General features: G+C 45.4%; 1 protein-coding gene across 3 annotated transcripts in view; it reads right to left on the minus strand.

Moving 5' to 3' along the window:
• The window catches only part of FBXO25 (F-box protein 25), a 43124-nt gene extending 32293 nt beyond the window's left edge, over positions 1-10831 (minus strand). For 2 of the 3 annotated variants that reach the window (XM_007469539.1, XM_007469540.1), the window contains exon 1: positions 10690-10824. In XM_007469539.1, the coding sequence (XP_007469601.1) occupies positions 10690-10823 (134 nt within the window). In that variant the 5' untranslated portion in view covers position 10824. Of the gene's footprint in view, positions 1-10689 lie in introns of all 3 variants that reach the window. The other variant, XM_007469541.1, reaches the window with a different exon arrangement.
• Positions 10832-11789: the final 958 nt, after the last annotated feature.

Here is an 11789-nt window from a genome sequence, read left to right on the forward strand (position 1 = left end):
AGTTAAATACAAAGTTCATTTAAGAAGAAAGTGAGGAAGAATTAGGAGACAATTCAGAACAAGAACAGCAGTGGGAGAAGTCTAGTCCTACCTGATATTGAAACAAATTATAAAACCTCATGAAAACTGCCTCTGGTCCAGTTCAAGATGGTGACAAAGGAGGACCCCAAACTCACCTCCTTGCAGACACACGGAATTGACAGCTACATATGGAACAATTTTCCCTGGGGAAAACCCCCAACCAGCAGAGCACCCCTACACATCAGCTGAACAAGAAAACAACACATTTAAGTGGGTAGGAGAGGCCCTGACACATCTCACCACAAACCTCAGCCCTGAGGGGCTGCCCAGAGTCGGGAGGGAACTCCCAGCCTGGAGCTTCTCCCTGAGGGGTGAGAGACGTGAACCCACATCAGCACCCCAACTTTTAAGACCTGCACCTGAGAGACAAGCCCCCAGACATCCAGTGAGAGCTCTCCACCAGCTGCCTCCAGAACACAGTACAGAGACCTCAGCCCAAAATGCACCAGCCTCCCTGTGAAAGAGGCTTGTCAGTTTACCTTCAGCCATGGCCGGAGGGGCAGGGTGCTAATGAAATACTCATCTGGGGGCTGACTGCAACCCTCTCTAGAGACAGGAGCCTGGCAGGCGCCACATTCATACTCTCTCCCTGCCCCACTGTGGGTCATCAGCATCTCTGAGTGAGGAACAATGCACACATCTGGTACGCAGACTGTCATGGCTGCTGCCCAGAGAACCCAACCCTTGATAGCCTGGCTCTGGTGGCCAGTGGCGCTGTGTTCATGGGTTCAACAGGACAATAGCAGAGAAGGAAACCATTCTTAACTGGCTACCCCAGGGCTCAACTCAGAGGAAACCGACAGAAAAGCCCACCTCCCAGTCCTCCCCTGAGAGTATATGTGCATACTTCAAAAGCTGCTGCCTCAGGGTCTGGCTTCCAATCAGCTTGAATCTAGGTAACAACTGATTACTCCCCTTTGGCACACCCTCAACTACTGAGAGAGACTAAAAATAAAGTAGGCTGATTGGACAATCACAGAGGTTTGAGAGACAACCAAGAGCTGGGGCAGGGTTGAACAGTAAGGTTCATCTCCTACACCAGGCCACTCCTTCAAGACTGGAGGAGGTGGCTGTTTTATCTAATGCACAGAAACCAACACAGAGAGTCAAGGAAAATGAAGAAACAGAGGACTATGTTCCAAATGAAAGAACGAGATAAAACCTCAGGGAAAAAAACCTTAATAAAATGGAAATAAGTAATTTACCTGATAAAGGGTTCAAAATAATGGTCATGAAGATGCTCACTGAGCTCTGGAGAAGGATAAATGATGAACAAAATAAGAATTTCAACAAAGAGATAGAAAATATAAGAGTACCTAATAGATGTCACAAAGAAGAAGAATACAATAACTGAGCTGAAAAATACAACAGAGGGGTTTCAAAGCAGACTAAATGAAGTGGAAGAAAATGTCAGTGACTCAAAGACAGGGAGTGGAACTCACCCAATCAGAGCAGCCAAAAGAAAAAAGAATGAAAAAGAATGAAGATACCTTAAGGCATTATGGGACAACATCAAGCAGACCAACATTCACATTACAGGGGTCCCAGAGGAGAAGAGAGAAAGGCAGAAAACTTACTTGAAGAAATAATGGCTGTAAACTTCCCTAACCTGGAGAAAGAAACACACATTCAGATCCAGGGAGCTCAGAGAGTTCCATATAAGATGAACCCAAAGAAAGCCACACCAAGATACATTATAATTAAAGTGTCAAAAGTTAAAAACAAGAGAAGAATCTTAAAACCAGCAAGAGAAAAACAATTCCTTACATACAAGGGAATCTCCATAAGAATATCAGCAGATTTTTCTGTAGCAACTCTGCAGGCCAGAAGGGAGTGGAACAATATATTCAAAGTGCTGAAAAAAAAAAACAAAAAACAAAAAACTACCAACCAAGAATACTCTACTCAGTAAATTGTCCTTCAGAATTGAGAAGAAATAAAGAATTTTCCAGAGAAGCAAAAGTTAAAGGAGTTCATCATGACTAGAACAGCCCTACAAGAAATATTAAAGGAATGCCTTTAAGCTGAAATGAAAGGGTGCTAAATACAAAGAGCAAAACATGAAAGTATAAATCTCACTTGTAAAGGTAAAAATATAGTAAAATTAAGAATAATCTAATGTAAAGGCAATGGGTTACTCACTCATAAAGACAGTATGCAGGTTAAAAACCAAAAATATTAGTAGTAAAAATAACTATGACTACAATAATTTGTTAATGGATACACAACATAGAAAGATGTCAATCGACACCAAAAATATAAAACGTGGAGGGAGAGTAAAAATGTAGCTTTAGAATGCATTCAAAACATAAGATGTTATCAACTTAAAACAGACTATTACAAATACAAGTTGTTTTATGTAAGGCTTGTGGTAACCACGAAGCAAAAATCTAAAGTAGATACACAAAAGATAAAGACACAGGAAACTAAGCATACCACTAAAGAAAGTCATCAAACCACAAAGGAAGTAAACAAGAGAAGAAGAAAGGAACAAAGGAATTACAAAACAGCCAGAAATTAACAAAATGGCAATAAGTACATACCAATCAATATTTACATTAAATGTAAATGGACTAAATTCTCCAATTGAAAGACACAGAGTGGGTGCATGGATTTAAAAAACAAGACCAATATATATGCTGCCTACAAGACACTCACTTCAGATGCAAGGACACACTAAGACTGAAAGTGAAGGAGTGGAAAAAGATAGTCCAGGCAAATGAAAACCAAAAGAAAACTGGGGTAACTAAATTTACATCTGAAATAGACAAAATAGACTTTAAGACAAAGACTCTAACAAGAGACAAAGGAGGTCATTATATAGTGATAAGCAGATCAAACCAACAAGAGGATATAACATTTGTAAACACAGAAGCACCTAAATAAATAAAGCAAATATTAACAGACCTAAAAGGAGAAATAGCAATACAACAATAGGAGGTGACTTAAATGACATATTAGACCACATGGACTTAACAGACATATATAGAACATTCCATCCAAAAACAAGAGAATACACATTCTTCTCAAGAGCACAGGAAACATTCTCCAGGATGGATCATATTATAAGGCCACAAAACAAGTCTCAACAAATTTAAAAAAGACTGAAATCATATCAAGCACATTTCTGACCTTGATGATATGAAACAAAAAAGCAATTACAAGACAAAGACTGGAAAATGCACAAATATGTGTAGATTAAACACATGTTAATGAACAACCAATGGGCCAAAGAAGAATTCAAAGGAGAAATAAAAAAAATACCTTGAGACAAATGAAAACGGAAATACAACATACCAAAACTTAGGGTATACAGCAAAAGCAATTCTCAGAGGAAAGTGCATAGTGATAAGTGCCTACACCAAGAAACAAGAGAAATCTTAAATAATGTAACTTTACATTTCAAGGAACTAGAAAAGAAGAACAAAGCCTAAAAACAATGGAAAAGGGCTTCCCTGGTGGCACAGTGGTTGAGAGTCCGCCTGCCAATGCAGGGGACACGGGTTCATGCCCCGGTCCAGGAAGATCCCACATGCCATGGAGTGGCTGGGCCCATGAGCCATGGCCGCTAAGCCTGCGCGTCCGGAGCCTGTGCTCAGCAACAGGAGAGGCCACAACAGTGAGAGGCCCAGGTACCACCAAAAAAAAAAAAAAAAAAAAACCACAATGGAAAAAATAGTAGGAAGACACTGGAAAAGATCAATGAAACTAAGAGCTGGTTCTCTGAAAAGATAAACAAAATTGACAAACATTTAGCAAGACTCACCAAGGAGAAAAGAGAAAGGACTCAGATTCAGAAATGAAAGAGGAGACATCACAGCTCACACCACTGAAATAAAGGATCTTAAGAGACTACTATGAACAATTATATGCCAACACATTGGACAACCCTGAAGAAATGGTTAAGTTCCCAGAAACTCACAACCTACCAAGACTAAATAATGAGGAAAGAGAAAATCTGAACAGACTGATTAAGAGTAAGGAGATTGAATCAGTAGCCAAAAACCTCCCAACAAACAAAAGTCCAGGACCAGAGAGCTTCACTAGTGAATTCTAACAAACATTTAAAGAAAAATTAATACCAATCCTTTTCAAAGTCTTCCAAAAAAATCAAAGAGGAGGGAACACTTCCCAAAGTTATTTTGTGAGGCCAGCATTACCCTGATACCAAAACCACACAAGCAAACCACAAGAAAATTACAGGCCAATATCAATGATGAACACAGATGCAAAAATCCTCAACAAAACACCAGCAAACTGAATTCAACAATACATTAAAAGGGTCATATACCATAACCAACTGAGATTTACTCTAGGGATGCAAGGACGGTTCAACATCTGCAAATTAAACAATGTAATACACCACATTAACAAAATGAAGTAAAGAAAAAAAATCACATGATTGCTCAATAGAAGCAAAAAAAGCATTTGCCAAAATTCAACATCCATTTACAATAAAACTCTCAATAAAGAGGGTATAGAGGGAACGTACCTTACCATAATAAAGGCCATATATGATAAGCCCACAGCTATCATCATGCTCAGTGGTGAAAAGCTGAAAAGGGGAGTTCCGTTTGCTCCACATCTGCATCACCATTTATTGCCAGCCTTTTTAATTTCAGCTATTCTGGTGGGTGGATAGTTCTACCTCACTGCGGCTTTTTTAAAAGGCTTTATTTTTTAGAGCAGTTTTAGGTTTACAGCAAAACCAAGAAGAAGGTGCACATCACTGGGGTTTTAATTTAGTTTCCCTGATAACTAAAGATTTGAACTTTTATCTTACTGGCCATTTGCATGTTTGTCCAAGTCATTCTCCCAGCTGCTAATTGAGTTGCTTGTCTCTTTACTAAGTTGCCAAAATCCCGGAAGAAAAGCGTGTCAGTGTAACAGCTGGGTTCAATCAGGACACAGAAGCCACATCAATTATTTTAACTGAGAAACTTAAAATGAAAATGTACAAATATGTACAAAACACTGTTAACTAGGTAACCTAAAAGCCGAAAAGAACACTGAAGCATTCCAGAGGTAGTGACTGCAAACAGCTGTCACCACACTGCACTGGGAGAACGAAGGGCACAGGCTGGAACCAGCAGGAGGAAGCACTGTTGGCTGGTGCTGGAGTCTGAGCTCAGATGAGAAGCCCCGAGGGCCTGGGATCCACCTGCGGGGTGGGGTGGGGGCACCAGCATCTGGTGTTGAAGGGACACGATGAGCCAGGTCTGCAAATGTCAGAAAAGCTGGGAGGGACAGTCCAGTGCTGCTGACCTGGGGGGACAAGTACAGAAAGGCCCCGGCAGCAGCTGCCCCAGTCCCACCCCACAGGTCCCGTGGCACCCTCCCCAGGCAGGGCCTAGCAGGGCCCACCGGCTGCAGCGTCACAGGGAGGTGTGAGCAGGTAGAACGGAGCCCAGAAAACAGCTTAGTGACAGCTTACAAAACACGATACTCTCTCCCAGTCACTGGCTTGCCTGTTGATGTTCTCAATGGTGACTTTTTAAAGAAACTTTCAAAGATCGGTTTAGACTTCAAGAAGAGTTGCAGCAACAGTACAAAGTCCCCTCCCCCAGCTTCCCCACCATCTCACATGAATGCAGGACGGCAACCAAAGCCAGGAGTGGATGCTGGCACGGTACCGCTGACTCGCCCACAGACCTGTGTCTCGCCAGCCTCCCACTGGTGCCCTTTGCTGTTCCAGGACCCCATCCGGACCTATGCGATCAGGGTACACGCTGCCCCTGTGTCTTGCTCCTGGTCATGTCACCTCGATCACTCGGTTAAGGAGGGATCTGCCAGGGTTCTCAACTATAAAGCTACTGTTTTCCCTTTGTGAATTCATAGATATTTTGGAGGACGCTTTGCAAATATTGTTCTTCCTTAACATCTCACCCACTAATCTCAGCATCTATCAGTGGACTCTGCCTGCAGCCATCATTACTGTGGTGTCCTAATGGTGACATTCTATTTCCCTATTCCTTCCACATTCACTAACTGGAATTATTCTGTCAGGAAGAGCTGTCCCTTCTTCCCCACTTATTCATGTGTTATATCCCATAAACTCAGGGGTATTTATCTTCTCCTTTGAGTTATAATCCAATACCACCATTATTTGCTTTTTGCTCAAATGGCTCCAGCTTTGGCCACTGGACTGCTTTCAGGTTGGCCTCTGCCCTTTTGACATCTGACATATTCCCATCCCCCCCTGCTTTTTAACGTATTTCCTTACTTTTGGACACCACAAGATGCTCTAGGCTCAGCTTATATTTCCCTACCCCAGCTCTGGAATCAACCACTTCCCCAGGAACCCTTCAAAACCAAGATCTTGGTGTTCAGTCTGCTCATTGCTACTGGGGCACCACCACTCTTGGCCTCCCAGTAGACAGAACTGGGGAACATGTTATATTAACTCACCTACACACCGATCCCTGTCCACCCACCCACAAGAGCAACAACCGCCTGAGTACACACTGACACCACCACCAACAATCCAGCACCACAAGGTACAGTCTAGCATGACTCTGTGACTTCCTTCTCCAAAGTGAGAGATCTGGCTGTCGTTATCTGCATTTTATTCACTCACTCGCTTAACCCTAGTATACATAATAAAGTAGTTTCAGAATTGCTAACCCACACCCTGGGGCATGAGAAGCACATTTACCACCTAGAGTGTCTGTCTATAGCCTGTCAATACCCTGTCAACATGGTTTTCCCAAGTTCCCAGATCAGCTCCTTTCTTCCACACCCACCTCAGTGTGGTTATGGGGTTCATCCGTAACACAATCACATCCATCTGTCACAGTTTAGATCATTTGGGTGACCAGCTCCCCGTCACACACATCCTGGTTGGTTTTTTTTTTTTAAGATTTACACAGAGCAAAATTTGCTTTTCGTGCTGCACAACCCTATGGGTTTTGACGAACGCAGAGTCATAAAGGGACCGGCGCCTTCCCTACAGGGCAGCTCTACCACTCCCCAAAAAGCCTCCTGCCATCTGTGTAATCAACTCCTTCCCCTACCTCTAGACCCCTCGCATCCACTGGTCTGTTTTTCACCCCTTTGTCCCTATAGCTTTTCTTTTTCCAGAAGGCCATATAAATGGAATCAAACAATATGAAGCCTCTTGGGTTTAGTTTTTCTCACTAAGCAAGATGAAATTAAGATTCATCATGTGTCAATCAACGGTTCGTTCCTTTCACTCCTGAGTGGCCCTCCCCTGGAGAGCTGAACAGCATGGGTGATGCCCAAGCTTTGGCAATTACTGGAAAAAAGCTGCTATTAACGTTAACATACAGGTATTGTGTAAACATAAACTTCCATTTTCCTTGGGTAAATACCTAGGACTGGGATGCTGGGTCATATGGCAGCTATATGTTTAACTTAATAAGAAAGTACCACACTAGTCAGCAAAGTGGCTGTGCCATTCTACACTCCCATCAAGCTTACGAGAGGACATTCTTGCCAGCACTTGGCACTGCCCTCACCAGCACCTGTAACATTCTGTTGTTTGTTAACTGTGGCCGCTGTGGTAGGTGTGTCATGGCACCTTATCTGGAAGGTGAACACTTTCTCCACACTTTTGTCTAGGCCACGTCGGCTGTCTCACTCCCCTGGAACTTCCGTTACGTTTCTAGCTGGTCTGCTGCTGACCCCTCATTGCACTGTGATCTCAGGCTCGCTGCGACGTGTGTCTTCCCAGACTGCCTGCACTTCCCTGCTGACTAATGATGTTGAGCTTATGCTTCTCTGCCCAGTTTTATTTCCAAGAAATAAATGGGAAAAAAGGATGAGCAGTGTGGTCAGACGAACATGCACTGACAGCAGGAGCAGAAATAGATACCACCTCATTGGAAAACGGAAGGTGGGCCTGCCCGTGACCTAGCAGCTCCACTCCCGGGCACGAGCCCTGAGGATCTCGCGCGTGCACGGGAAGGTACACGGTCAGACTCCACTGTCATCAGATGAACGGCCACCCTCCCAGCTGCGCAGGCTGAACACCTGCCTGCCTTTGCTGACGCCCCCCTCACTGCCCACCCACTCCGCCTCTCAGCAACCTACCAGCTCCACTTGCAAAACATCTCAATCTGAGTACTTCTCATCACCCACCACCTCCATCCTCTCTGAGCCACAGTCATTTCTCACTTGGTCATTACACAGGCTCTTAGGAATGAGTCTATCTGCTCTGCCTCACGTCTCTGCAGCCCATTTCCAACACAAAAGCCAGAAGGAGCCTGTTAAAACACAAACCTGAACAAAAGCCCCCTCTTTCTGCTCCAAACCGCTGACCCCCCCGTCTAGCTCTGAGAAAACCCAGCTGGCCCTTCAGGACCAGCCATGGCCACGCTGGAATCTGGTCCCCTGCTGCCCCTCATCCCACCCATCTCGCTGTCCCCGCTGCTCCCGAGTTCATGACACCTGCCTTGGGGTCTCTGCTCTCCCTTCCCCACCTGGGCTGCCCTCTCGGTGCCCAAGGTGTCACTCAGCTGACCCTTCTCAGAGAGGCCCCCCCGCGACACTTCCACGTACCACCCCCACCCCAACGGTCTTCCCTCCCACCCCAGGTTTTTTCCTTCACAGCACTTACAACATGGAACAGACCACATGGAGCTCCTTTTGTTCTTCATCTGACTGTCCCACTAGAATGCAAGCTCCTCCAGGCACGGGTTTTGCCTCTTTCTGTTTACTGCTGGATCCCAGCACTGGGAATACACAGTAAATGCCTGACATACGGTATAGACTGAGCACATACAACAGCATGTGTAATCACAAAACCAGAGGCATCTCAGGTCTGGCTCATGGAGGGATTTATCTACACACCAAAGGAGCACAGGCAGGACTCAGGCTCCTTCTGTTTCCCAGGAGCCCCCTCTGGAGGGGAGGGGACAGCCACATCCTTTCTGTGGACAAGCAAAGCAAAGTCACCTTCTCCCGGTCCCTCACTGTGAAGGGTCTGGAGTAAGCACTGGGTTGGGAAGACCAACACTCTTTCCGTTCACAGAAGGTAATTAATAAAAACATCTCTGATCCACACATCTTTGTGTGCTCTGGATGAAGCTGATAAAGATTCAGGATGAACTTAATAAAGATGAAAACTAAAAGTCCAACTGCAAGGGTCTGAGAACAATTCATTTACAACGGTCCCACCATGTTCTCTGGCAGGGAGTGAGTGAGCTGCCCACGGTCCCATCCTGTTTGTAAAGTTTACGTAAGGTTGGTAATTACATATACCATTTGTATAAGGAGAAGGCACCCAGACTTGCGAGGCACCTGGATGGGAGCAAGGTGTCTTCACCCGTGGAGAGTCCACGGCTGCTGTGACACAGCCTCTGTCCCTGTGAGGACACCCACACAGAGAGGCCTCTGCCAGCACCACTTGTATTTCAAAGGATTTTCAAATAAGTGTGAATAGAAGTAGGTGAGTGCAAGTGTCTGCGGAGAAGTGGGGAAGGGAGACAGGAGAACATGGAGTTTATCATGCAAAGAAAACAGGTCTTGATGTATTTCTCTAATTCTATGCATATACGAGAAAAAAGTATTCTTCAATATTCACAACATGTTTGGAACGAGGGGAAATAAAGAACATACATGAGGGAAACACACACGCAGATTCCTTAGTGTAGAAGTAACAGGAACATTCCATTTCACGCATTACAGCTTGTTTTTAAACTGACATTTTAGAATTCAGAATGGCAGAGAAATGCCGCAATATAAATTCAACGAACACTGTATGTTATCCTTCCTATAATCTTAAATATAAAATTAATTTCTGCTTTAAATACCGCAAACCCCAATCTCCAGTCTAAAGGTACCAAACTCCTATCAGAAAAACAGATGACCTGTCAGTTCGAAATACACAGTTGATAGTTACGCAAATGTGAGATAAACACATGCAGTAAAATGGATGACTAGACGCGTGACACTTTGGAGAAGAGGTCTGCAGACCTCCCCAATCCTCCAAATGCTCAAATACACTTGCGACGGGGATTGCGGGTGAGCACACCACGGCCACGCGGGCCTGCTCCTGCATCCATGCAATCTCTCACTTTCATCTGGAGAAAGACCACAACCCCCAGCCTGCCCTGCAGCTCCCACTCCAGCCAGTGAGGTGTGGCACAGGTACCCTCCTCCTCTACCGTGCCAAGCGCAACGCGGAGGTGGGGGCAGAACTCCACCCTTAACCCCGCCGACGAGGCTACCCTCTGGGGATGGCAGAGCTAAAGGCCACCTCACCAACTCACGCCTCTGACAGAGAAGACTATACTCCTGTCTCACGCAAGCCACTGTCACCATGGGCCTCTGACACAGGCCGCCAAAACTACATCTTTTAATTCCTTCAGGTTCCTCAGCTGTAATGGGAGGTTAATAAGAATAATACCTATCTCTCGGACTACTGTAAGGGTTAAACGCTTCAAATTAAAAAGAAGACGGCAGCATCTGTGTGTGGGCACTAGGCGATCTACCAGGCTCAGACTTTGGCTAGTAACTTGTTTCCTTACACCAGCCTTGTGCAGGTGCGGGGGGGGACTCTCAGCCAAGCGGTAAGTCATGGGCTCCAACAGGTGAAGCCGTAAGAGTCAGGCGGGGACGGTGTGGCTCTGCTGAGCTGCGACTCACGTGCCGTGGCTGGCGCCACACCGGTTATTCTCTCCTTCAAGTCCCTCACGCCAGGGTTCACATCTCTTCCAGCCGTCTTCTGTTTTAATCCAGCTCCATCCAGGAGATCTCCAGTCCTGGCCCAAAAATGGCATAGCTCTCCTATAATTTAGATCAAAAATGTATGTGTAACTGATATAAGTTTCTTTTCATTTAGAACATTTATTCCTTAACTTTAATGAATACAATTCTTACTTAATATTTAAATGTCTGCACGTGCCTTACGTGCCAGCTAGACACTGAGGTGAAACACTGAAGGTAACACAGAACTTCAGTTGTACTAAAATAAGACGGATGGGGACTGGTGGATTTATTAGCCCAACCCTGCACGTGTCATGAAAGGTTTCCCAGAGGTGACGTCTCAGCTCAGGTCTGAAGAACAAAGCAGTCAGGGAGTGAGGAAGAAAAGGAATATGACACCAAACAGAAAACTCATGCCAGAAATTAGAAGCAACAGAACATGAAACACTGATGCTCAGCCCTGTACACAGTCCAGTCTGCCTGAGGCTGACCATGTAAGGGGGGAGTGGGGAGTGGCTGGAAGTGAGAATGGAGAGGCCACTGGGGGCAAACAAAGTCAAAGGAGCTGGACTGCACTCTGAGGACACCAAGCGGCCGAGAAAGGAAGCTCCACTCCGCAGGGAGACAGTTCAACCAGACCTGAGCTTCACTAAGACCTCAGGGCTACTCCGTCTCTGCCAGCGCCTAGTGTCTTCCTAGTAATAAATGCTGTCTGAAATTACTTACAAGGCTACAGTCTGCCTTCCTCAAGAAAACGCGATGCCTCGTTCAACTCTGTATCCCAACACTTGGAACGATGCCCGGCACACAAGGGTAGCTCAACAATCACTGGATGAATGGCTCAGAGGGGAGGGTGAGGCTGGAGAGCGAGGCAGGAAAACCCCAGCATCTAGACTGTACAGACAGAGATCAGACGGCGTGGGGACAGAAGAAAGCCAAGGGGCCAGCTCCAAGGGTCGCTGACATTGAAGGGACAAGCAGGTGAAGACGAGCCGAGAAAGGACACCGAACAGGAAGAGCCACGGACGTAGGGAAAGCGG

Source organism: Lipotes vexillifer, unplaced genomic scaffold, assembly GCF_000442215.2.
Source record: "Lipotes vexillifer unplaced genomic scaffold, Lipotes_vexillifer_v1.1 scaffold2059, whole genome shotgun sequence".
Taxonomy (NCBI): Eukaryota; Metazoa; Chordata; class Mammalia; order Artiodactyla; family Lipotidae; genus Lipotes; species Lipotes vexillifer.